This window comes from Orcinus orca, chromosome 5 (assembly GCF_937001465.1).
Source record: "Orcinus orca chromosome 5, mOrcOrc1.1, whole genome shotgun sequence".
In the NCBI taxonomy this organism is placed as follows: Eukaryota; Metazoa; Chordata; class Mammalia; order Artiodactyla; family Delphinidae; genus Orcinus; species Orcinus orca.
This window is the reverse complement of record NC_064563.1, coordinates 137,658,066-137,685,354: the sequence shown is the minus strand read 5'-3', so window position 1 is coordinate 137,685,354 and position 27,289 is coordinate 137,658,066. Positions and strand designations below refer to the sequence as shown.

Genomic DNA, 27,289 nt, shown 5'->3' with positions numbered 1-27,289 from the left:
CCCCTGAAGTGGAAGCGCGGAGTCTTAACCACTAGACAGCCAGGGAGGTCCCCATATCATCCTTCACTTTCAACAATATCATCATTTCAACAACCTGCACCACAACTACTGAGCCTGCGCTCTAGAGCCCGTGAGCCGCAACTACTGAGCCCTTGTGCCACAACTACTGAAGCCCACACGCCTAGAGCGCACGCTCGCAACAAGAGAAGCCACTGCAATGAGAAACCCGCGCACCGCAAGGAAGAGTAGCCCCCGCTCGCCATAACTAGAGAAAGCCCGTGCGCAGCAACGAAGACCCAATGCAGCCAAAATAAATAAATAAATATTAAAGAAAAGAAACCCCCTGTGCTCCCTGTCTTTTACTTTGGTTTTTAGATTTAAATCTTTTATGAAAATTGGTGGTACCTACTAAATTTTATTCTTGTTATAGATGATTTACAAGTCAGAAGGCAAATAAGCATCCTGAGATTATGTAAAATGTCTTTCCAAAAATGCTTAGCTCTCTGAATAATCATACTGTTGGATTTTAAGGCCTATAAAATATTCACACTGTGACTACCTAGACACCAGGCTTATAGCAACCTAAGAAGAAAAACTGTATTCTCCAGACTGCTTTGTCAAGTTGTGAATCAACAGTAATCACCACTGTCATTGTAGACCTCACTGGACTGCTTTCTTCTGTTTCCAGGTGAGCGCAGTATTCATCTAAATCGGGGCTCTTTCTCTTCCATCTCGTTCTTCTTGCTTTCTTCACCACAGGCAGTAGAATGGTAACTTTCTCCTCACGAAATGGAAATGAGAGAAATGCTGTGAAACTGTCTGGCAGCAGTACAGTGTATTGGTCATGAGCACAGGTTTGGAATCAGATGTGAACTTCAGTGGAATCCTGGCTTTCCTTCTTGCTAGCTCTGTGACCTTGGGCTAGTTACTCTGTAAACCTTTTTAGTAATACGAGATAATAGTAACTGCCTTAGAGTATTTGTGAGGATTCAGGGGAATCCTCTATGAAAAGAGTTTTTCTAAGGATGGAGTAGAGTTGCCTGTCACCTGTAAGCACCCTATAGCTAAGAGCCACTAGTAATAGTAATAGTAGTAGTAGTAGTAGTAGGGAAGATGTCGATTTTATTTTTGTTTAATTTGAGTCAGCTGTTTTGCTCTGGCTATGTAGACCTAATGCCTTGCACGATATTTAAATTTAATTTCTGGATTTTTTTTGCTAACTTATTTATTTATTTATTGGCTGCAGCATGTGGCATGCAGGATCTTAGTTCCCCGATCAGGGATCAAACCCGTGCCCCCTGCAGTGGAAGCTTGGGAGTCCTAACCACTGACCCGCCAGGGAATTCCCCCAGATTTTTTAATGATACAAATTGTAATTTAATTTTAAAAGGTGTTAATTGATTTCTCTGCCAGTTTGTAAATCTGATGATGAGGGCCAAGTTTTATTCATCTTTATTTTCCCCACAGTGCCTTGCTTGTAGGACATGTTCTGTAAATATTTCATTCATGATCTAGAAGAGTTTTGTGCTGATTAAATACCATTGTATATGTAAGTCTGCTGTAATGCCTGGCAGACAGTAATGCAAGGAAGGAAGAGAGTGAGTCAGAGATGAACACTGAATCAGTCCTCAGCCCTCTTCCATATTTTCTCCTTGAGATACCCTAGCTGCCCCTGTGACTTCAGTTACCACTTAATTACTATCAGCCTGTAATCTGTATTTCTGCTTTAAACCACTCTTTCAGTGGTTTCTGTACATCTGTCTTACATACATTTCCACCTGGATGTCCTTCAGTCATATCAAACACATTATGCTCAAACTCTCCCTTGCTCCCCTCCCTATTTTGGTTAATGGTGTCTTTCCAGCCGTTGGGTACCCAAACAGTCATTCTTAGCTCTTCCTTGCTTGTTGATAATACCACATCAATATTTCTCAAATAAAAACCTTTTCTTTAGCCTGTATGAGTATGGCCTCAGTTTACATCCTTATTCTCTTCCTCTCTAGAGGGCGTCTTTAACATTTTCCTTCAGTCCTCCTCCATACTGCTGCCACCAGAATTGTCTTTCTAAATCGCAGAGCTGATTTTGTCACTTCCCTGCTTACAAGCCTCTGGTAGTTTCCTAGTGCTTAGAGCAGGGGCCTGCAGACTATGAGCTGTGGGCCAAGTCTGGTGGTCTGCTGCCTGTTTTGTAAATTTAAGTTTTATTGGAATACAGCCATGCTCATTTGGTCACATATTGTTTATGGCTGCTTTTATGCTATAACAGCAGAGTTGAGTAGTCGTGACAGAGATTGTTTGGCCTGCAAAACTAAAGATGTACACTATCTGGTTCTTTCCAGAAGTTTGCTAATCCCTTGGCTTAGAGATTAGAGGTCAGATTTGTGTAGGCTGAAAAATCCTTGATGATCTTGTCCCAAACATGTTAATCGCATCACTCTTTGAAATACCTTAAACTCTACCCTGTTCTCTTGTGGCCCTACATAATTTCGCATATTTTATTCCTTCTTTTTCATCTGTCAAACTCCTCTTCTTGCTTTAAAACCCAGCCAAGTTTATTCTTCCTTTATCAAACTTTCCTCAACTCTTCCCGGGAAGTAGTGTCCTATAACACTCTTTTCATATTTCTATTATAGCCCTTTTGTGTATGTATAGTATAGCACATTTTATAATGCAGTTATTTATTCTTCTGACAATGTCCCTAACTAGACTGTTTTCTACATTGATTGTCTTAATCATTTTTGTATACACAGTGCCTAACATTTGTAGCATTTAACAACTAGTGAAGAGCTGGATGAACAAACAGATGGTAACATGAAAGTTTGGTCAAAAGAAAAAATTTTGAATTAGGTATGTTATTTGGACTTTGATGCATATGGAAATCACTCAGACCATGTTTATATGTTAAAGTGTGTAGTTGTTTTCTCCTCTTGCTTTTTGCAGCTATCCTTTGGTTTCCTAAACTGAGTGTTTGAAATTTTCACAGTTGAATCACTTAAAATGCTCTCTAAAAAGGACTCATTTCTTTTTATAAAGAGTTGCCTCTCTAGTAATAGGAATAATTGCTATCTAATGTATTATAAGACTTGTGGGTCCATTATTTCAGTTCAATAATCTTGTTTTTTTAAAAATTGGTACCTGGGTCAGTTTTGCGGGAGAACATACCAGTAATTTCCTTGATCTCAAAAAAGTTTAAGTTTATTTAAAATAGTCACAGACATAGTACATTATATAAGAGGTTTCTCAACAGGCACGAATCAACAATTCATTGTGTTAATTACAATAACTTTTAAAATCACTTTGCATTAAAAAAAATGTAATTCATGCTCAGTGCAGCAAACTTTGAAAATTTATTTATTTTTGTCTGTGTTGGGTCTTCGTTGCTGCGTGTGGGCTTTCTCTGGTTGTGGAGATCAGGGGCTACTCTTTGTTGTGGTGCACAGGCTTCTTATCGCCGTGGCTTCTCTTGTTGCAGAGCACGGGCTCTAGGCGCATGGGCTTCAGTAGTTGTGGCACACAGGCTCAGCAGTTGGGGCTCGCGGGCTCTAGAGCACAGGCTCAGTAGTTGTGGCGCATGGGCTTAGTTGTTCTGCAGCATGTGGGATCTTCCTGGACCAGGGCTCGAACCCGTGTCCCCTGCATTGGCAGGCAGATTCTTAACCACTACGCCACCAGGGAAGCCCTAGATACAGTTTTAATAACCTGTTTTTTTCACGTGGTATTAGTCATTACCATTTACTCATGCCATTAAATGTTTTTCAAAAATAGATTAAAAAAAAATTTTTTTTGTGGCCATGCCCCGTGGCATGTGGGATCTTAGTTCCTCGACCAGGGATTGAACCTGCACCCCCTGCATTGGAAGCATGGAGTCTTAACCACTGGATCACCAGGGAAGTCCCTCAAAAATAGATTTTTAAATGTCTGCATTAAGTAAACTATTTTACTTAAACATTTATTCTATTATTGAACATTTAGATTTCCTCTAAGTAGTCTTTGCCTTCATTAAGTCTCCAAAGGCCTATTATCTTAAGTTAAATATTGTATACTTATCTCCACTTTAAGCCAGGGGATCAGTGTTAGTATTGTCGATTGCTGTTATTAAATCAAGACTGTCATGATAAAATGTGCTTATTTTTTGGTAAATATCAATAAGAAAACCCATATGAAAGTCAATCTTCTCAGTTCAGAGTGTTAGTTCTTAATATACTAGCCCTCTCCTAAATGTTTACCATAGTGACCATCTTGGTGCCTTTGCTCCTTTTATCCTAACGTTCTTCACTTGGTTTCCCGTTGCACTTGGTGAAACCCCAAATCCATCATGAAGTCCACATTAATCTGCAAGGTGATCTGGTACTTACCTGTCTCTCTCCATATTTATTCCAAGCCACTTCCTCCCCTAACTTACTATAGTCTTATTCTCTTTGGTACCAGCTAATTCTTCCTTGCTAGTATCAAAGGGACTTAGTGGCTTTTGTATGTAATCTTCCCTCTCTCTGCTCTGCCTCTTTTGCTTTTCCTTAATCTAATTAACTTTACTCAGCTTTTAAATTTCAGGGTGTTTTAAAATTTTAGCACGTGTTGCCTCTTTAGAGAGGCATTCCCTGACCATTCTCAAATAGGTCTCCCATATTTTGTATCAGGATCATGTGCATTTCCTTCATAGTAACTGTTTGTATTATTTTGATGTTTCTCTGTCCCACCCAAACCCCTGACCCTCCAATTTAAGCTCCAGGAGGGAGAAGACCATGACATTTCAGAAATTAGTGTGTGGAAATAGCCCTCTGTATCCTTGGGTTACACATCCACGGATTCAACCAACCAGGGATCAAAAATACTCAGGAAAAAAAAATTCCAGAATGTTCCAAAAAGCAAAACTTGAGTTTGCTGAGTGCTGGCAGCTATTTACAGGGCATTTACATTGTATTTATAACTATTTACATAGTATTTACATTGTATTAAGTATTATAAGTAATCTGGAGATGATATTAAAGTATATAAAGGAGGTTATATGCAAATAGTATGCTATTTTATATAAGGGACTTAAGCATCCACAGATTTTGGTATTCGAGGGGGGTCCTGGAACCAATCCCCTGTACATACTGAGGGACAACTGTATGTTTTCTGCTTATAGAACTATTTATAAATAGGTTAATATATGCAAAATGACTTTTATAATAGGAAACATGACTTTCGTTTTTATAATGTCACTTTAAAAAAAATAAATTTATTTATTTATCTTTGGCTGCGTTGGGTCTTCGTTGCTGTTCACGGGCTTTCTCTAGTTGTGGCAAGCCGGGGGCTACTCTTCATTGCAGTACGTGGGCTTCTCACTGCGGTGGCTTCTCTTTGTTTCCGTGCACGGGCTCTAGGTGCGCAAGCTTCAGTAGTTGTGGCTCGTGGGCTCTAGAATGTAGGCTTAGTGGTTGTAGTGTGCGGGCTTAGTTGTTCCGCGGCATGTGGGATCTTCCCAGACCAGGGCTCAAACCCGTGTCCCCTGCATTGGCAGGTGGATTCTTAAGCACTGTGCCACCAGGGAAGTCCCATGACTTTTGTTTTAACCTTCAGACATTGTCTTAAATTCATGGCGACCTTCCCTAAACTTGTTTTTAACCAGGTAGTATTTAATCTTTGATAACAGTTCATCTCTGTGTCTGCAGGCTATCTTGATAAAATGTGCCCATAATGCGTACATAGTAAGGCTTTAGTGCAGCTGAAGCATATCTAAGTGATAAAATTTTTAAATCTTTTATGTGGGTAAAATTTACATACTGTAAAATACACAGATCTTAAGTGTACACTTCAGTAACTTTTGATAAATAAATGTACCTGCATAATCACTATCCCATCCAAGATATGGAACATTATTATCACCCCAAAAAAGTTCCCTTGTAGTCAGTCCTCAGCCCCTATTGGCAACCACTGTTCTGATCTCTGGGACTATTGATTAGTTTTGCCTCTTCCTAAGCTTCATTTTAAATGGCATCATACAGTATATACTACTTTGTGTTTGCCTTCTTTCACATAAATCAGGTTTTTGAGATATTTTTTTCTGTGTGGTTATATATATCGTTCATCATTTTTTGTTGCTGAATAGTATTCCATTGTATGAATCCATCATAATTTGTTTATCCATTCTTCTGTTGATGAATATTTTGGTTGTTTCAGTTTGCTATTAATATGAATAAACCTGCTATAAACTTTCTTGTAAAAGTCTTTTTGTGTGTGGACATATGTTTTTACTTCCCTTGGTAAATACTTAGGGATGGAGTTGCTGGGTTATAGGGAGGATTATTTTTAACTTTGTAAGAAACCGCAACCAGAAATGTATGAGATTTCCAGTTGTTCTGCTTCCAACAGTCAGTCTTTTTAATCTTAGCCATTCTAGTGGATGTGATGATATTTCTTTAATTTGCATTTCCCTGATGACTAATGATGTTGAATACCTATTTAGATGCTTTTTGGTCATTGTCTTTTTAAGTCCTTTGCCCATTTCAAGTCTGTTCAACTCTCGTGCACACTTTTTATTGCCTATATATATATATTTTTATTATTAATCTTTAAGAGTTCTTTCTATATTGTACGTACAAATCCTTTGTCAGATACTTGTTTTGCAAATATTGTCTCCCAGTCTGTGTTTCCAGTGTTTGGACCTTCTGTAGTATATTTATAGTACTTCTTTTCAGATTAACAATTAGACCCATTACTTTAAATTTAGAGGTATTTCACTTAAATCCATATTTAAGCATATTATTTGAAAATGTAACTGACATGCTATTTAGAAAGTTTATCTTTGTGGATATCCTTTACAATGTTATACTTTTTGCTTTAAATAGTTGTCTTAAATAAAGAGAAGGAATAAAAAATAGTCTTTTATATTTACCCACATATTGATTATTTCTGGTATTCTTCATTCCTTCCTATAGATCTGAGATTAATCTGGTGTCATCTCCCTTTAACCTGAAGAATTTCCTTTAGCATTGTTTAGTGCAAATTTGATGATGAATTATCTTAGTTTTGTTTACCTGAAAATATTTTTATTTTATCCTCATTTAAAAAAAGCTTTTTTGAGATACAATAAAGATATGATAACAGTCACCTGTTTTAAGTGTACAGTTCAGTGATTTTTAGTATATTTATGTGCAGTAATCGCCACAGTCTAATTTTATAACCTTATGCCTATGAGTACTCACTCCCTATTACACTCTGCTCTCCCCTGCCCATCACTAGGCAACAGCTGATTTACTTTCTGTGTATAGATTTGCCTCATCTGGACATTTTATATAAATGGAATATACCATACGTGGTTGTCTTTCACTTAGCGTAATGTTTATGAGGTTCATCTGTGTTGTATCATGTATCAGTATTTCCTTTTTATTGCTGAATTTGTATTCCATTGTATGGTATCCCACATTTTATTTATTCATTCATTCATTGACATATGTTGGGTTGCTGCACTGCTTAGTTATTATGAGTAATGCTGCTATGAACATTTGTGTACAAGTTTTTGTGTAGACATATGTTTTCATTTCTCTTGGGTAGATAGATAGGGGTAGAACTTCCATCACCCTCACTTTTGAGGAATACTTTTGCTGGATATAGCATTTGAGATTGATTTTGGGCCGTGCTGAGTGGCTTGTGGGAGTTTAGTTCCTTGACGAGGGATTGAACCCGGGCCCTCGGCAGTGAGAGCATGGAGTCCTAACCACTGGACCACCAGGGAATTCTCATGATTGCTTTTCTTAAAAGCACGTCAAAAAATGTCCTTCCATTTTCTTCTGGCCTCCATTGTTTTTGATGAGAAGTCAGCCATCGTACATACTGTTCTACTACCCCTGTATGTAATGTGTTGATTATTTTTTCCCCCTAATGTTGCTTTGTTTCTTTTTATCTCTGGTTTTCAGCAGTTTTATTATGATGTTTTCCTTGTGTTTGTCCTCCTTGGAGTTTGCTGAGCTTCCTGGATTTGCAAATTATTATTTTTCACCAAATTTGGGAAATTATCAGCCATTATTTCTTTAAATATTTTTTCTTCCTGATTCTTTTATTTTTCTGGGACCCAATTAAACATATGTTAGACCAGTTATTAGTGTTCCTAAGTTTCCTTAAGCTTTATTCATTTTTTCCCCCTAATTAAAAAGAAAAAAAACCTGTTCTCTAGATAGTATAATTTCTTTTGATCTTTCTTCAAGCTTACTGTACTTTTCTTCTACTGTTTCTGATCTCCTACTGAGCCCATCTAGTTAATTTTAAATTTCAAATATTATAATTTTCAGTCATAAAATTTACATTTTAAAGTTTCTCTACTGAGATTCTCCATTAACTCAGTTATTTTGACCATGTTCCTTTGTCTTTGATGTGTTTATACTGGCTGCTTTAAAGTCATTGTCTGCTAATTTTCAATATCTGAATTATGGGGGGGTCTGTTTCTATTGACTGCTTTTTTTTCCTCCTTGAAGATAAACCACATTTTTTCTGCTTCTGTAAAAGTCAAGTAATTTTTTTTTTAAACTATACAGTTGACCCTCGAACAAAACAGGGGTTAGGGGTGCTGACCTTCTGTGCAGTCAGAAATTCATGTTTAACTATACATTGGTCCTCCGTATCTGCAGTTCTGCATCTGTGGGTTCAACCAACCATGGACTGTGTAGTACTGTAGTATGTATTTAGTGAAAAAAATCCACATATACGTGCATCTGCATAGTTCAAACCTGTGTTGTTCAGGGGTCAACTGTATATTGGACATTGTGGATGATACATTATAGACACTCTGGATCAGTTATCTTCATCTAAAGAGTGTTACTTTTTGTTCTAACAGGCAATTAAAATACTGACTCATCACCCTGAAATTGTGGAGATTTGGTTTTATACTTTGTTGGAGTGTGTGGAAATCCCAAGGTGTTTACTAATCTCTGACCTGGTGGAACTCAAATTCCAAAATGCCTTGCAGGGGATAGCAGCTGAAATCTGTTTAGTACTTTTAGCCTTCCAGATATTTTTTTCTGCTGAGGTCCTTGGAATCTCCTTCATGCATGTGCTGTTCAGGGATTAGTCAGGATTTAAGAGAGTTTATATTAGTGTTTGGGGCTCCCTCTTGTGACTTACCCCATTCCAAGATTTCCCCTTCAATTTCCAGCTGCTCTTGTCATCCTGAACTGCATCCACTGATACCTGAAGCCAGAAAGACTGATTTTTGCTCAAGTTTTAGCTATTCTGCCCCACAGGGACTCACTTGGCTGGGAGTGAGAGGTTAGGGAATTCTTCAGGGGGAAAAGCTGTATTAAAGTGGATCTTGCTCATTGTGTTTTCTTTCAAGGGGTAAATGACCTCCAGTTTCTGCCTGCTTTTCAGCACTCTTTAGTGCTTTAAAAGAGTTTTTTTTTCCCCTTTTCTTTCGGGAACTTAAGGTGTTCCTGAATCATCACATCTGAACATACTCTCTTTGTTTTGAAAATTTGCACAGCATGCTGTACCCTTATATAGTTTTTTATGCATGTGATTTTTCTCCTTCCAGTTATCTATTGCTGCATACAGATAACTCTAGAACTTAGTAGTTTAAAACAGCCATTTTATTATGCTTACAGTTCCTGTGGGTCAGGAATTTGGAAAGGGCATAGCCAGGATGACGTGTGTCCGCTCCGTATACCTGGGGCCTCGTCAGGGAAGTCTTAAAAAAATGTGGGAGTAATGCTAATAACCGGAGCAGCAGTCACATCTGGCAGGTGGCGGCTGGGCCACCACCTGGAACCGTGGGCCAGAACACCTCTACGTGGTCTCCTCACAGCACTGTGGCCTTGGATTTTTTACAAAGCAACTCAGGGCTCTAGTGTTAGTGTTCCAGAGAACCACCTGCAAGCTGCGTTGTCTTTTATGATCTAGTCTGAGAAGTTGTGTGGCAGAGTTACATAGCATCACTTTCTCTACTTTATCGGTGAACCAGCCTTTTTTGTTGACCTAAATTCAAAGGTAGGGACATAGATCCACCTCTCAATTGGAGAAGTGTCAAAGGCTTTGCAGACACTTTACTTTTTTAATACGTCTTTATTGGAGTATAATTGCTTTACAATGCTGTGTTAGTTTCCGTTGTACAACAAAGAGAATCAACCATATGCATACATATATTCCTATATCCCCTCCCTCTTGAGCCTCCCTCCCCCCCCATCCCACCACTCTAGCTTGTCGCAAAGCACCGAGCTGATCTCCCTGTGCTGTGCTGCTGCTTCCCACTAGCTATCTATTTTACATTTGGTAGTATATATATGTTGATGCTACTCTCACTTCATCCCAGGTTCCCCCCACCCCGCCCCATGTCCTCAAGTCCGTTCTCTATGACAGACATGTTTTAAAATCTCCATGCTCATTTAACAAATAGTAAGCTCCTTCTGTGTCCTAGGACAGTCTTATGTATATCTCAATAGATACTCATTGTAGTATTGAATTTTTCTTCTTAACTATAGTAGATTTAGACCTAAAGTTAAATTTGTGTTTAAAGCTTTAAGAAAGGAGTAAGATATTTCACTTCTTAAAAACATTTCCTTAGATCGATTATTTTTGTCTTTTTATTTGTAGAATATAGTATTTAATGAAAAGTCCATGCTTAAGTGGTGAAAATGGCAGGCTTCCTAGATAATTTCCGTTGGCCAGAATGTGAATGTATCGACTGGAGTGAGAGAAGAAATGCAGTGGCTTCTGTAGTAGCAGGTATATTGGTAAGTGAAAAAGCCTGGTTGGTGACATTTATACCTCACTTTTTGCCCTGAAAATTAATCTTGATTCCTTTGAACTGTGAATACCCATGATAATACAGTTTTTGAAGGCAGTAGTTTTTAAAGTAAATTATGTAATATGTGTCATTCCTTTAGGATCCTCAAAGGCTCAGAATTTGATGTAACTAATAATATTGTTGTGACTCATTGAAATTCAGGATGTGCAGACAGTAGTAACAACCATAGGCTGCATTAGAACTGAAGCCCTGCAGCCCTTTAGGGAAGGGTTGCCATCTTCATACCCCAGCTGCAGCACAGGCAGGAAGCGAGAGGAAGAAATTTGTGGAGGAAGCTACTGCTTAATTTTCTTTCCAATATTTTTTAAAAAACTTTTTATTATTGAAAATATCAATAGTATACACAAAAATAGAGAGAATGGTATAGAGTCCTCTCTCACCCCCTGTACTTATCATTGAGCTTCAAAAAAAAGTCAGATCATGACCAATCTTGCTTTAGCATTCCATCTAGCACTCCCTGCCCCCACTGCACTTTTTGAAGCAAATTTCAGTATATGTTCCACTTAATTTAAATTAATCTTTTCCAGTATATGGTTCTATACCTGAAGTTCAATAGAAAAGATAAATAAAGAAATAAAGTGGAGCAGGAGCTAAAGATATTGGGGTGGCCAAAAAGTTTGTTCAGGTTTTTCCATAACATCTTAGAATTGTGAAGCAATATGCATGCAGATTTCTTTTAGGTGTTTCCAAGTTTTTGTTGCTCTCTGTGGTCACCTCGCCTGCACTTAATTTGTCTATGAAATTCCTTAGTAACTTGTCTACTTTAGTTCTATTCAGCTTAGTTTACATAGAAACATTACATTTTGCAAACTCATGTTTAGTCAGTTTTGCAGTATTTAATCAAATTACATAATTAAAATTATAGCAAGCGTAGATATTTTTTGGAGACATGGGAGCTCATTTGTGGAAGCAAAAGTGCTTGGGCATATTAAAAAAGAATGTTCCACATTGTTTTTAATATGAACGAGAGAGTGAAACACATCAGGTAATCAGGGAGCTGGTTAGTTGGAGGTTAGTTAAGAGAGCTTTGGTTGTATATAATTTTATAGTGGTTAAAAGAAGCAGAAAATTCATTCCTAGTTAATAAATTTTTCATCTTGCATTAAGAGCAGAACTTGAATCTTACACGGATTTGATTAGATTCACCTCATATGCTATAAAGAATAAGTAAACAAGGAATTCTTGTTTTTTTATAGTTCAACATCTAAACCTCAAAGTAGACATATTTTATGTTTCAATTATATGGTCCATAGAAAACATGGAATGTTAAGGAACAGTATCATGCTAAGCCAAAGTGTTAGTGTTATTTTAATGACATGGGTTCTTTCTCAAGTTTTTTACAGGTTGGTGGATAATGATTGATGCAGCCGTGGTATATCCTAAGCCAGAACAGCTGAACCATGCCTTTCACACATGTGGTGTATTTTCCACATTGGCTTTCTTCATGTAAGTATGAAGGTAATTCTCAATTCAAGATTATTTTTCTAAAAACATTTTTTCCTCAAAGTTTAATGCTATCTGGAATAACTTTTTAATTTCATTGATTGATTCTTCTTTAACATGATAAATATATGTGTGTATATCTATATTGCCATTTTATTAAGATTTTTAAAATCAAGAATGAGTGTTGAATTTGGGGGGGAGAGATTAATTGGGAGATTGAGACTGACATATACACACTACTATATATAATATAGATAACTAATAAGAACTTGCTGTATAGCGTAGGGAACTCTACTCAGTACTCTGTAATGGCCTATATGGGAAAAGAATCTAAAAAAAAAAAAGAGTGGATATATGTATATGTATAACAGATTCATTTTGCTGTACACCTGAAACTAACGCAACATTGTAAATCAACTATACTCCAATAAAAATTTTTTTTTAAAAAGTGTTGAATTTAGTTAGATAATTTTATTATACTTTATAAAGATTATCATGTGATTTTTGTTCTTATATTTGTTAAACTGACAAATTACTATGTTTTATAGATCTTAAGATTTTTTTTGTATTTTAATATCTTTGAATATCAGTGTGCTTCTTGTAGTCATTGGTATCTTATAATTCATAATATTTTTTCCTTCTTGGCAGTATAAAAAAATAATGGTGCATCTTAAAAATCATTGGCATCTTAGGTTTAATGAAGTATGTTATATTTCTAGATTTTTTAGTAGGAAGTCATCCTTGAATACTCTAATACATTCAACTTTTTTTTAATCCTTTTTAAAATTTATTATTTTTATTGGAGTATAGTTGCTTTACAATATTGTGTTAGTTTATATTGTACAGCAAAGTGAATCAGCTATACGTATACATATATCCTCTCTTTTCCAGATTTCCTTCTCATTTAGGTCACCACGGAACACTGAGTATCTAATACATTCAACTTTTACCATGGAGTATTATTTTCTTTAAGTGTGTCACTTAACTGTATTTGCCAGTATTGGAGGGAGGGCAGGACTGGCCTTAAATGAGATTGATCTATGGCTTTCCTTTTTTATTAAATCATATTTAGGTTTAGCCATTATCTCACTTCATAAAAGAGTTTGGAAGCTTTTCATGGATGTCTTTTAATAATTTAAAAAAATATGTTAAACATTAAGATTACATAATTTTCTTATACTGTCAGGAGCTTCAAAAAGGTAAATTGTAGAAGATGGAACTACTTATATTCATTCAGGATGCTTAGAAAAGACAATTCCTGCTACAAATATACCCGCTCTAACAAGAATGGAAAGAGAAGCTGAATAAAGTAGGCCTATTTATTATACCAAATGTTCTCTGAATTTGAGAAATGGATGAGAGAAAATCACTTGACTTTTAACACAAAGAGAAACTTTTGAACTCTTGGTTATAATGAGAACCTTAAAATGGGGTAACTCATGGTGGGTCATTCATGTATAAATATAAAATAAAATAGACAAAGAACTCAGAAAATTGGTCTCTTTCATAATCTTTGGAGACAAGTGATAGTAATCCCTTAAAATTAAGTATGTTTTTGTTTGATGTTATTATAAATGGAAATGTTTTCTTAATTTTGTTTTCAACATATTTATTACCAATATATAGAAAACATTGATATTTAAAAAAAATTAAGTATGTTTTCTTGGTGTACTTTAGAAAAATAAGACTAGCATAGTATTTCTATCCACTAGGATATTTAAATTAAAAGATAATGTTCAGTTATTCAGATACTGGCTTTAGATAGGAAATGCTTCCCTTCTAAATGATATATAAATATCTCTGAATATTTTAGCAGCATGAAAGCTTATTAGATGATTTTGTATTGTTCTAGGATAAATGCCGTGTCCAATGCTCAGGTGAGAGGTGACAGCTATGAAAGCGGCTGTTTAGGAAGAACAGGTAAGGGCACTTTGAGTTGTTAATGTATGCTGGCAAAAGAGGGATTTATCAGCAGAAAAAACAAAGCCTCTAGTGAGTCTTTATTTAGGGATGATTAATGATTATGTAGGATTTTTAAAAATTTACTTTTAAAAAAAGTTCCTGTGTTATTTAAAACTTTAAGAAAGTTAAAGTTACTGCCAGAGGTTACTGGTTTTTGTCATGTTATATTGCCCATAGTATATAGATAAAATGTAACCATGCAAAATCAGTGGATCTTGACTGTTCCTGTGTTAATGATGGATTTATTCTTATCCCAAATGTTGACCAATAATATTGCTTACAAGATGGCTGACTGTGATTACTGAATAGCAAAGTATGGACACATTAAGAGATCAAACCTAGGACTACAGTGTTTTTCACATTCAGTTCTGATCACCTGAGTAACCACCCATAGGCTACAACAGAAGTATTTCGAAGAAACATGCTCTTTGTTTACATATACATATTTTGTTTAGTTTGAATTTTTTTTGGTTTGTCATCCAACAGTATTTTTCTTTTGTTCAGATTATAACACATTCTATTAGAATCCAGGGGTTTGTTTTTAGTGGAATTTCCATGCTGTATATAAAAAGCTCAGGACTAGACATTCTATTTCCAGCCTTTAAGAACTAGGAGGGGTGACTTGTGGTTATAGCAGGAATTTGGAGTAGGTGGGGGAGGAAGTTTGAAGGATGGTTAAGAATAATAGCAAGTACTTGTAGAATACTTAGTGTGTACCAAAGACTGTCCTGAATGCTCTACACATATTAACTCAATTAATTGTCACAATAGTCCTATAAGGTAACCACTCTTGTCCTCAGTTTTAGATTAAGGAACTAAGGCACAGAGAGCTTAAGTAACTTGTCCAAAATCATAAAGCAAGTAAGTGGTGGGACCAGGATTTGAACACTGACAATCTGGTTCCAGAGCCCATGCTCTTGGCCACCATGCTATGTTTGTATCCAGTCGAGAATCATTTAGTCTCTTTGTCTACAGTATCATATATATATATATATATATATATATATATATATATATATATATTTGTCAGTGTATTTGAGGATAACTTATATAAAATATAAAATAAAATTCAATTTAAAGCGTACAGGTCGATGAGTTTTGACAAATGTATACAGTTGTGTAACTGCCACTACAATCATGATATAGAATATTTCCATTACTCCGGAAAGTTCCCTCATATCTCTTTGTAGTTAATCCCCTTTCCCCCACCTCCTGGCCACCACTGATCTGCTTTCTATCACTGTAGTTTTGCCTTTTCTAGAATCTCATATAAATGGAATCATAAAGTATCAGAAGACATTAAACCAAATCAAGGAGCTGACGAGCTTAGCTTTAAAAAAAAATTATTTTTTTTGTAAGAACACTAAACATGAGATCTCCTCTCAACACAATTTTAAATGCACAATACCATATTGCTAACTATAGGCACAGTGTCGTACAGCACTCTAGAGCTTATTCATCTTGTGTAGCTGAAACTTTATACTCGTTGAACAGCAACTCCCACTTCCCCCTCTCCTAGCTCCTGGCAACCACTACTGTACCCTCTGTTTCTATGAATTTGACTCTCTTAGATACCTCGCATAAGGGGAATGGGCCTTAAAAAAGAAGGAAATCCTGCCATATGTGACAACAGAGGTGAACCTGGAGGACATTATGCTAAGTGAAGTAAGCCAGTTACAGGGGAACAAATTAGCTTTCTTTTGTACCTGATGCTTTAAATGCTGATGCACATTTTAAAATTTCACTTCCATTGTGATCCTTGAAGAATGGGAGAGGATAGGAATAGTGATAAATGACAGATGAACCCAAGTTAAAAGTGCATTGTGTGTGTCTGTGCATGCATGTTTACACACACATGCATGCCTTGTGCCCCAGCTTCAGCAGGTAGTGTCAGGAATGAGTGAGAATAAAGAGTAAAAAAGCATGTATTAGCAAGTGACGTTGTGCATAGAGCACACATTAACGTATTCGATCATTTTTCTTTCAAAAATATTCCACAGGCATTGCTGTGGATTATGTTACTATTATCTATTTTCTGTAGAAAATTTCATTGTAACTTACCCAAACTTTTTAGCTTAAAGCTAGAACTTGTATGTGCCTTGGGTCTGTCTGGTTCCAAAGCCCATACTTTTTACTCTCAGTAGTGACTATAACATTTTATTCCACGATTATTTCTTACCCAGTTAAAATTCACAGTCAGTTTACGTCAGTTTACATTTATATGTGGTACCTTTAGTGCAAGTTCTGTCTAGTGCTTCAAAAATTCAGGGCAAACTATCTTGTAGGCATGCTCAGCTCTTGCCACACTAAGCTTTCATACTACTTAAATGGTTTGTGTGTAATTTATTCCCATTTAATTCCCAGAGGAATTTGCAGGAAAGTGTTATTAACGTAATAGATATACTACAAATGGAACTGTTAAATAAGAAGGAACAGGAACTAGGTAGAAAGAAGATCATGTATTGATACTTAGACTCTAGGACAAAATGGATACTCTTAATTATTAACCTTGACTCTGAGCTTCCTGGTAGTCAAAGCAAAAAAGGGAAAATGTTACAGTTTTTTATTTTTTGCTAAACAAAAGTGTACTCATTTTTCAAGGGAAGTTATTTTCTTGTTCAGTTTTGTTAAAAAATTTTTGTGTGGTCATATATAAAGGACATGAAGGAAAATAATTACAAGGATTTTTGATACTTCCTTTCATTCACTTTAGGTAAAAGCTGTGATTGAATTTGGAGGATGTTTTCCTCCAAGGAAGTAAACATTGTTGTATATTTCTGGAGATCTGTTTAGTATTATAATAAAACTTAGATAACCTAGGGACCCATTTCTCTCAAATATTAGCTGTTCTACTCATTCTGAGCTTTGAGCTTCCTGTATATCTGGTGTCTAAAATATATGAATTTCTGTTCAGTTAGTAACAGAATATCTGAAATTGAGGCAAATTTAGCTTTCTATTATGGAAATTGGCTTGGGTTTTATTTTCACTTCAGGGGAGCTATATTCCCCTTCCATAGGGTGACAGGCTGTCAATATACCTGTGATCAGGGTCTGGCACAAATGCTAACTTGCTTTCCTGAAAATGTATTGAATCTACTCAGGTGCCCAGATGATCACTTTATTGAGATTCTGTTGTATAACTTCTAAAATTCTATACAGTAGGGGGTTGAAGAGATACTTTTGTCCTTGAACTTTTCAAGGGTATGTGGTACAGTTTGGCTGAATAAGAGAGATTGAATATATGGTTGCTGTTAGTACCATGTTGAGTAGTACCATGATATTAACGTTGATGAAAAGAAGTCATATGGTCCTTATTCATTTGCATTCTCTCATTCCTGTGTGGTAATGGCTATCTGAAATACATTTGCTACTTCTAATAGAGCAATTACTTTGATAATATATACAACACGGTAATTTTTCAGTTAGGGTTTTTTTTTTTTTTTTTTTTTTTTTTTTTTTGTGGTACGCGGGCGTCTCACTGTTGTGGCCTCTCCCGTTGCGGAGCACAGGCTCTGGACGCGCAGGCTCAGCAGCCATGGCTCACGGGCCCAGCCACTCCGTGGCATAGTGGGATCCTCCCGGACCAGGGCACGAACCCGTGTCCCCTGCATTGGCAGGAGGACTCTCAACCACTGCGCCACCAGGGAAGCCCTCAGTTAGGGTTTAATTAATCAGTTTAGTCAAATAATTACTTCTGAAGCTTTCCTACTTTAGTTAACTCAGCTGTTAGTTTCTCTAGCCAGTAGAATGGTAACTTACCCTTTTTCCCTTTCCAAGTATCGCTTAACACCTTTTAGTTTTAGTTTCTTTTTTTCAATCTTCATTCAGTTAAATGTTTTAGCAGGTGTATATAAATACGTGACTGTCTTTGATAGGCATAGCATATATTAGATGAGCAGTGTTCTAGTGTTATGTATTCCTAAGGCATAGAGCTGTAGAAATGAGCAAAATCATAAAGCCTATTTTTCACACAGGTGCTCGAGTTTGGCTCTTCATTGGTTTCATGTTGATGTTTGGGTCACTTATTGCTTCTATGTGGATTCTTTTTGGTGCATATGTTACCCAAAGTAAGTATTTATTCCTCTTTTATTTCATAGGAAAGATTCAGATATGTCCTTTATATTTGGCTTAGTCTGTCAACTCCCCGTGGAGTAAAATTTAGTTTAATAATTCAGTTAGCTTGAAGGTAAGTCTCTGTTTGAAGATATAAATTATTTAATAAAACTTCTCAGTGGGGTCATTTAATGCAGTGGGATAGCCTCGTTAGGAAAACCAAGCCACTGACAAGACCAGGTAACTCTCAGCTGTCTCTAGAGGTTCTGATTTCCTTCCTTACCCCAGATAGCCGGGCTCGATACCAGAGGCCTTTTACTGAGTGTTGTAGTGGTAAAAGTGAGAAATCTGTACAGGGCTACAGCCCCTTATACACAATTCTAAAATCCACAAAAGTGCTGAAGGTCAGGTTTTTCATAACCAGTTTGGCAGCAAAACCTGACCTAATGATCCAGGGCTCATTATAGTCTTTATTTCATTTAATAAGTATTCAAATGTTTTATTAGAGGAATGTGGTTGTATTTGATTGTGGGATGCTGGTCCAAACATAGTTGGGGGTGCTATGTAATATTATGCCCTGTGTTACCGTTTTTCTTTTTTTTAATAAATTTATTTATTTATTTATTTTTGGCTGCGTTGGGTCTTTGTTGCTGCGCATGGGCTTCCTCTAGTTGCAGGGTGCGGGGGCTACTCTTCGTTGCGGTGCGCAGGCTTCTCATTGCTGTGGCTTCTCTTGTTGCAGAGCATGGGCTCTAGGTGCGTGGGCTTCTGTAATTGTGGCACGTGGGCTCAGTAGTTGGGGCTCGCGGGCTCTAGAGCTCAGGCTCAGTAGTTGTGGCGCACGGGCTTAGTTGCTCCGTGGCATGTGGGATCTTCCCGGACCAGGGCTCAAACCTGTGTCCCCTGCATTGGCAGGTGGATTCTTAACCACTGAGCCACCAGGGAAGTCCCCCTGTGTTACCATTTTTAAATCTGAAAAATCCTGAGTTCCAAAACATACCTTGCCCCAAGGTTTTCAAGGTAAGGCGTTGTGGACCTCAGTATCTTTCTGTCCACTGATACGTCTTCTCTCCAACCCCAACCTCTAATTTTTCATTCATAGGTACAAGGGGAGGGTTTTTTTTTGTTTTTTGATTTTTGTTTTTTAGGGGGCAGAGGTGCTGAGAAGCACTGTCAGTTCACAAGGGGAGTTTTTTAAGTGCAAGACTGAAGACGTGTGTAGCCTTCATGTTGAAACTGGTGATGCAATGGAGTGAGCTCTTAGTATACCATTCTGAGTTTTGTGACTGTTCCACTCACCATAGCTTTTCATCACGGGGATGGCGAGAGGTTTTGAAAAGCAGGACCCAGTCTCAGCATGTGCTTCTGGAAGCATCAGAAGAACCTCTTTCACTGGCTCTCCCTTCACTCCAAAGACAGGAATAAGTTTCAGATAACAGTTTATTCATCTTCTGATGCCTCTATCTTTGGAATCTCTTTGTCACTCTGCTTAACTGTCACATCTTGTCCTGACCCACAACTGACCTTTTAATATCTTGATAGGATCCCTTAAGTATCATAGATTGATCAGTATAAGATTTGGGAATACCTTTGTCTTTCATTTTGCACAAAATAAGTCAGTACAAGAGGACAGTGGTTGTCTAATGTTTAATTAATACTACTCTAAAATGTGTTATTTTAGTTAATTAAAAATACCCTGGAGCACACAGTTCTAGCATGAAGCTTATTTGAGGGAAAGTACTTTTTTTACTTTCTTTCTTTTTTCTGGGGGCTGTGCCACGCAGCTTGGGGGATCTTGGTTCCCCAACAAGGGATGGAACCCGTGCCCTTGGTAGTGAGAGTGCAGAGTCCTAACCACTGGACCCACGGAATTCCCTCAGTGGTCGTATCTTAATCTTTAAAGAACTAGTACATACTGAGAAATTTCTCAATTATGGATCTCACCTTCATATTTCTACAGCGTTGCTCATTATATATACTTTTTAGTTTGTAAACTGACTTCAGAGAGCATTTCTAACACATATTTCAAATCTTTTACTGTACAGATTTTTCTGGAACTGTTAATAATCATAGCAGCAGCTAACATTTATATAGCACTTTATGAGCCAGGAACTGTTCTGAGCACTATGCATAGTCCACATCTCACACTCTGTGGGGCAGGTGCTGTTACAATGCCCATTTTACAGATGAGGAAAGTAAGGCATAATGAGGTTAAATAATTTGCCCATGGTCATACATTTAGTCAGTGGTAGAGTTAGGATTCAAATCCAGGGGTATTGCTCAAACTTGGGGCTTTTAACCATGCATCTATATTGTTTGCTATGATATCAAAGGCTACAAATTGAATATTTCTTCATCCCAACTAGTATTTTTAATCAACATTGATAGTTTTATAAAAGTTAAATATCCACAAAAGTTTGAGTAATTTCCAAATTTTTCTTTTTCCTTCCTATGAAGATAGGGACTGTTTTCTCCAGGAGAATATGATGATGAATTATAATGATTCTTTTCATATATGTCAGATTTGTGCAATAAAACTCCTGAATTCATGAAAGAAAATAAAATGAACAGACTGTTACATCATCAAAAATTTAATTTGTATCTTTCTAACATTGTGTGTTTCTGTATTGGCCATAGGAAGTGAAGGGGTGAGCTGCTGCTTCCTCGGCAGTTCCGATGCAGCTAAAACCATAGCAACTACTTTAGACAAAAAGAAAACCTAATAATTTCATTGTCTTTAATCCAGAGTGAGAGTAATCCTTTGTATTGGGAGAATGAGATTGTCATTTTCTTACTTCAATTTCATTGTGGATTTCTTAGAGTTAATGAATAATAGTAGTGTTTTATAATATACAGAGCATGTCATTATGAATGGCATGAATACTTAGTTACTGCCGTTTGCCTTTTGTAATTATCTGATCTGTTTTACTTTGTGTGTGCAGATACTGATGTTTATCCAGGACTAGCTGTGTTTTTTCAAAATGCGCTTATATTTTTTAGGTAAGTTGCCTAATTTTTTAACTATACACCTGTAACATTTATAGAAACATCATCTTTATTATAAGAGCAGCATAGGCACTGGAACATGTATAAATCTCTTGGATTAGTTACAATGTATAGAACTTCTTTTAAAAGGTGAAAATTCTACTATTGCATAAAAGCGTACACAAGCCATTTAATTAGGGGCCCTGCTATGTGCCAAGACCTCAGCTAGATGCTTTATATATGTTACCTTTTAAATTCCCACTTAATTATCTTAAGTATGTAAAACAGGTGGTGCTCCCGTTTTATACATGAGGAAATAAGACTCAGAGCTTACTTAAGGCCGCTTAGCTAGCAAACGCAGAACGGGGATTTGAACCCTAACTGCTGCTTCCATAGCCTGTGTTTTGTTAAGAAACCATATCATGTACCTTTAATAAAATAAGAAAAAAAGAAATTAGAATTAATACATACTATGCATGTCGTATACAAAACCTGGTTGGTGAATTGGGTTTTGTATTAAGTTTTTAAGATAACTTAAAGTAAGTATAAAAATAAAAGAATATCAAAAGTATTTTTTAGGGGCAATCTTCTAAAAAGCTTCCAAAATGAGGCCCTGTAGCCTTTGCTTTCCAGAATGAAATGTCTTTTAGTGTAAAGATAGGTATTTTAGGCGTCATTTATAAAATTATATCCCTTACCCCATACCCCTCTCACAAAAGCATTAAGATCTAAGCCTTGAAGAAATTTGTTTTTGTCATTGATTTTAAGCAATTTGATTATGGTGTGCTGTCGTGTAGTTTTCTTCATATTTCTTCTGTTTGGGGTTCATTGAGTTGCTTGGATCTGCGGATTTATAGTTTTCATCAAATTGGGAATCATTTCGGACATTATTTCTTCAGATATTTTTTTCTGTCCACCCTGCCCTTCTGGCTTCCAATTACATGTATATTAGGCTGTGGGAAGTCATCCCACAGCTCACTGGTGCTTAGTTCTTTTCATGTTTTTTTTTGCCCTACCTCTCCACCCCTACTCTTACCCCATCACTCCATCAAGTATTCTCTTTTCTTGTTTTCTCTCTGTATTTCATTTGGGATAGTTAAATCTTTAAGTTCACTAATCTCTACCTCTGTCATGTCTAATCTGCTATGACTCCCATCCAGTATGTTTTTCATCTTAGACATTGTATTTTTCATCTCTATTAGCTTGATTTTTTTTAAAACAATTTCCATGTATCTCCCTAACATACTTATGCTTTCCTCTGCCTTCTTGAACATATGAAGTATGTTTATAACTATTTCAGTGTCCTTGTCTAATTGTGTCAATTCTTAGTCTGTTCCTATTGATTATTTCTACTTATTTTTTTCATTCTGGATCTCTTTTCCCCTGTTTGCTTCTTTGCATGAAGCTGATTGGGGGCTGGACTTTGTGGTATTCCTTTAAATGCTTTTGAGCTTTGTTCTGGATGCAGCTCGGTCACTTGGAAACAGTTCAATCCTTTCAAGTTTTGCTTTTAAGCTTCGTTAGGCAGGACCAAAGCAGCTTTAGTCTGGAATTAATATGTCCCCCTTACTAAGGCAGTACACTTTTGAGTATTCTTCCTGATTCTCCACGTAGTCTGAGGTTTTCCACTCTGCTATGAGATTCTGAAGTCTTCCCAGCCCTGTGGGAGCTTTGGGAATTGTTCTTTCCAGTGATTCCTGCCCTTTTCTTGGGTAGTTTCCTCACATGCATCTGCTGTCAGCACTTGGCAGAAGCCTCAAAGGGAACCCCCTACCGATCTCCTGGGCTCCCCCTCTCTAGTTCTCTGTATCCCGCCTTGCACACTCCAGCCGCTTGGCCTCCCTGAACTCTCAACTCTGTTTCCTCAACTCCGGGAGACCACTGTGCCCTGCCTGGGTTCCCTCTTATTGCACTGTGGCCTTGGACACTCTTGGTTTTTAAAGATGTTCGACAGTTTCTGCTGCCTTGTGATTGTATTTCTTGGCATGTGACTGACAGCCTTCTGGGAATACAGTGAATTTTCATGAAGATACCTTAGGCACTGTTGAGAGATCAAGTTTAAATTCAGATTCAGCCATTTGTAGTGGTAGAGGAGTCTATATAAATGACAGTTGGATGAACAGAAACCTTGTATGTTTAAAGGCCTGTGCTCACATGGGCAGTGACCACTGCATCAGCGATGCGCTATGCCCAGAGGCTGGCAAGTTATCCAGCCAGCTGTGTGCTTCCTGTGTGCCAGGCCTTTTCTAAGCACCAGAGTGCACTCCTACTTCTCCGGCCACTCTTCCTCTGTTTCCTTTGCAGGCTGATCCTCCACCCTCTGGCCGCTAACTTTTGAAGTTTCTTAAGGTTCTGTTCTAAGCCTCTTCTCAACTCGTTCTTTCTCTAGGTGAGGTCCTTTTTGCTTGGGACTTCAGTTATTGCCTATATGCCAGTGAGTCACAGCTGTCTATCTCCATGTCTAAACCACATATCCAGATTCTTACTTATCCCCTCTTGGGTGGCTGACATTTCAAATCTACCACCTCCAGCATACCCACAGCTCAAACTCACGTTGCCAGAGTGTCCCATCTCTGCCCCGCTCCTTCCCTTATACCTTGCTGAGATAATTCCCACTCTTCTTTTAGATCTCAGTTCAGTCACTACTTCCTCAGGAAAACCTTCTTGACCTCTAACTAGATCAGATCCTTGTATTTCCCTCTCTTGGTACCATGTGTGTCATTGAGTTGGAATTTGATTGTCTCCCATTAGTGAGCACATTTGTCTTGTTTTGACTCACAGTCACATTCCCAGTGCTTAGCTAGGTGCCTGGTGCCCAGCCAGTACTCTGTACAGTAATTATTTGTTAAATGAATGAAGAATTTCAACATGGTCTGTTAGGATGCTTCAGTGTTTGTAGCTCAGACATTGTAGGATCGTAGAGATGTGAGTGGCCCTCATGCCGGCTGCTATGAGAAATGCCCCCTTTCCTTACAAGTGACCTATCTAGTAACTTCAGGCTTTAAGAAAAGATATTCAATTAAGCTCAACCATCAAGGTCAACAAACTGCTTTATAAAACAAGCAAATTCAGACCAACACCACCACAATCTTTAATTTTAGAAATTGATACAAAGGGATCAGTGAGGTACCCATCAAAGCATATTTAGAAAATAAATTCTCTTTTGCGTTTCTATGTGATTTTACCTCATGATTTATTTTAATATCTTTCTAGCACTCTGATCTATAAATTTGGAAGAACTGAAGAGCTATGGACCTGAGATCACTTCTCAAATCACATTTTCCTTTTGTTATATTCTATTTGTAGATAAGTTTTTATCTCTCAATATAATTTACACATTGCCAAATGGAATAGATTGTACATTAAATGTTTTGTTTCTTTACACTTTTATGCTCTGAGTTTTGAAATAGTTTTATGAAATTTCTGTCCTTTTTTTTTCATTGAATAGATTGTTAATATGTACATAGTATAAGACTATATAGATGAGATGATCTGTGTTGGTTTTTTTATTCTTGAAGACTTAAAGCTTAATCTGTTCCCTGAGCCAGGGTTGTATCATCACCTAATTATAGAGTTAACTACTTTGTCTCAGTATCTCTAATTTTCAAAATGTGCAAAAAATACAGCTCCATATACCTGAAATAAGCGCTGAGCCATTAAAAAAGGTATTTCAGCAAGTTGTAATTTATTTTGGCTTAAAAATGAGATTTTTTTTTTAAAGGAAAAATGTTTGTTCTTATGTATAAAGTGGACTTTTATATGAAGATTTTTAAAAATGTCTGAAGGACTAGTTTGAAAGCCTCTTTTAAAAACAATTCCTCTCATATGACTTTATTTGAGAAGGGTTAATACATGATCAGATAAGCTCAGTTTTATATGGTTGATGTAAAACGACTGTAAGGCAGCTCAGCAACGTGCTTCTTACAAAAGCAGCTTAAATGGTTCTCTTTTGACAGCCTACTATTATCTGACATTACAAAATTCTATATCAAGCAAGTTTGAGACAACTGCAGCTTAAAAGCATGAACCATATAACAAAAAGTGGAACAATTAGTTTCAAGATAAAGCACTTCTTCCCAAAGGGGATTATTATGACCTAGTGAAAAATTAGGCATTTCATCCACTCAGTTACTGACTGCAAGTGTCTTTTTGCTCTAGCTCTCAAGCTTTAGGTGAACTCTTCCTGCAGAATACATCTTTAACCTGCAAGTTCTTACTCCAGTCAAAAACTTCTTTTGCTGAGTTTGAAATACTGTATTTGCACTGAGTGTATTCCCGTGAGAGATTTCAGAGGGATAGTTGGGTCTTTATTTCTACTTTTGCTTTCCTTTGTTATACAGGTTTTGTGTTGTACTTTTTTCCTCCAGAGGGATTTTTCTAGAGCCTTTTGTTGTAAGACAGAATAATATCAGTGGTATTATATGCAGCTTCTAATATAAGCCTTATTTTGCTTAATGTCTCTCCTCTCTGAGGATTTACTGTGCACAGAGCATGAAGCAGTTGTGGAATGCTGTGCCTTTGTCTAGATACCATCTTGTTTAATTACTTCTTTCTTTGTTGTTTTTTCCTCAAAAAAAACCTGTGTCTTGCTTCCAACAAATTTTAAGACTGATTACTTGTTTCCACTCCCTTCTAACCTCTTGCAATAAATATTACTTCTCACACATTCTAGTATTGTTAAATCTGTTGGAGAAAATGAACTATAAAAGTGGGTTGGCTGTTCATTTTGCAGTTACTCAAGTGGACCTGGTCAAAGAAGCAGTTTCCTTTTATAAAATAAAGAGAAATATATATATATATATATATTTTTGGGGGGGGGGCGGTGGAGCATGCCATGCGGCTTGTGGGATCCTAGCTCCCTGACCAAGGATCGAACCTGGGCCCTTGGCAGTGAAAGCACAGAGTCCTAACCTCTGGACCAGCAGGAAATTTCCAGGAGAACTATATTATACTCAGATTTGTGAAATGCTAATGTGAAGGCTAATGAAGGCCATCCAGAAGGCCTAGTGGCAGTTTTTTCTGTTTTTGACTCTGTCATGAATTTGTTTTAATTGTGAGCAAATCACTTAATTTTCCTGTTTGTTTCCTCATTAAAAAAAAAAAAAGATAATGTTAGTATCCACTCCTATCAGACATTGTGAGTTAGAATAGGGTCCTTTGTAACCATTTAAAGATACATGTGATTCCCTTAATATAAAGGTCTCCTGGGGCAGAGTCAAGATGGCAGTGTGGGAAGATGCCGATTTAGCGTCTCCCCACAACTAGGGTGCCTGCCGGCCGCTGATGGGGGACCCTGATGCCCAAGGAGATGGGAGGAACCCCCAAGTGAACCGATAGGGACGTGGTGGGGGCAGAACGGGGAGGAGAAGTGGAGGCCAGACAGCATCCACGCCCCTGAGGCCGGGGAGTTCAGGAGAGGTAGGCAGGAGGGACCCTCTGGGAGGAGTGGAGGGCATTTGCCCCACCCACTCAGGCCCTGGGAGCCCGCTGAGCTCCCAGGCCAGTCCCCTGCCCTCCAAGGCCTCCTCCACTCCCCTGCCACATTGGTCCTGGGAGCATAGGAAGGAGGCTGGGGAGATCAGGAGAGGCAGGTGGGAGGGGCCCTCCAGGAGGACCAGGAGAGGAGCGGAGGGTGTTTTCCCCACCCACTCAGGTCCGGGGAGCCTGATGAGCTCCCAGGCTGGTCCCCTGCCCTCCAAGCCCCACCCCCCACCGCCGCTCCCCCTGGCCACATTGGTCCTGGGGGCATAGGAAGGAGGCTGAGGGGAGTTAAGGAGAGGCGGGAGGAGGGGCGCTCCAGGAGGAGCAGGAGAGGAGCAGAGGGCGATTGCCCTGCCCACTCAGGCTCAGAAAGCTTGCTGGGCTCCCAGGTGAGGTCTCCCGTCATCTGAGACCAGGGGTGGGGGGCACGCCTGGGCCCCTTCTGTTCCTTGAGCCTAAGCCCCACCCCACCCCCAGCCCCCAGGGCCTTTTCCAGCCCTGTGGGTCCTGAGCATTGGCCCTGCCACCGCCGAAACCTCACCCTTGCTTACACCCTGCCCTCCACAGCCAAGGCCTTTACCCCGTTTT

General features: G+C 37.9%; 1 protein-coding gene across 4 annotated transcripts in view; it reads left to right on the top strand.

The window, feature by feature from the left end:
• Positions 1–25,884, top strand: part of TMEM50B (transmembrane protein 50B) — a 34,707-nt gene extending 8,823 nt beyond the window's left edge. For 3 of the 4 annotated variants that reach the window (XM_033418217.2, XM_004264525.3, XM_049709758.1), the window contains 6 exons: positions 10,564–10,703; positions 12,111–12,223; positions 14,073–14,140; positions 18,157–18,249; positions 21,178–21,235; positions 24,434–25,884. In XM_033418217.2, the coding sequence (XP_033274108.1) occupies positions 10,605–10,703; positions 12,111–12,223; positions 14,073–14,140; positions 18,157–18,249; positions 21,178–21,235; positions 24,434–24,479 (477 nt within the window). In that variant the 5' untranslated portion in view covers positions 10,564–10,604 and the 3' untranslated portion in view covers positions 24,480–25,884. Of the gene's footprint in view, positions 1–2,750; positions 2,848–10,563; positions 10,704–12,110; positions 12,224–14,072; positions 14,141–18,156; positions 18,250–21,177; positions 21,236–24,433 lie in introns of those variants that run through there. The other variant, XM_033418218.2, reaches the window with a different exon arrangement.
• Positions 25,885–27,289: the final 1,405 nt, after the last annotated feature.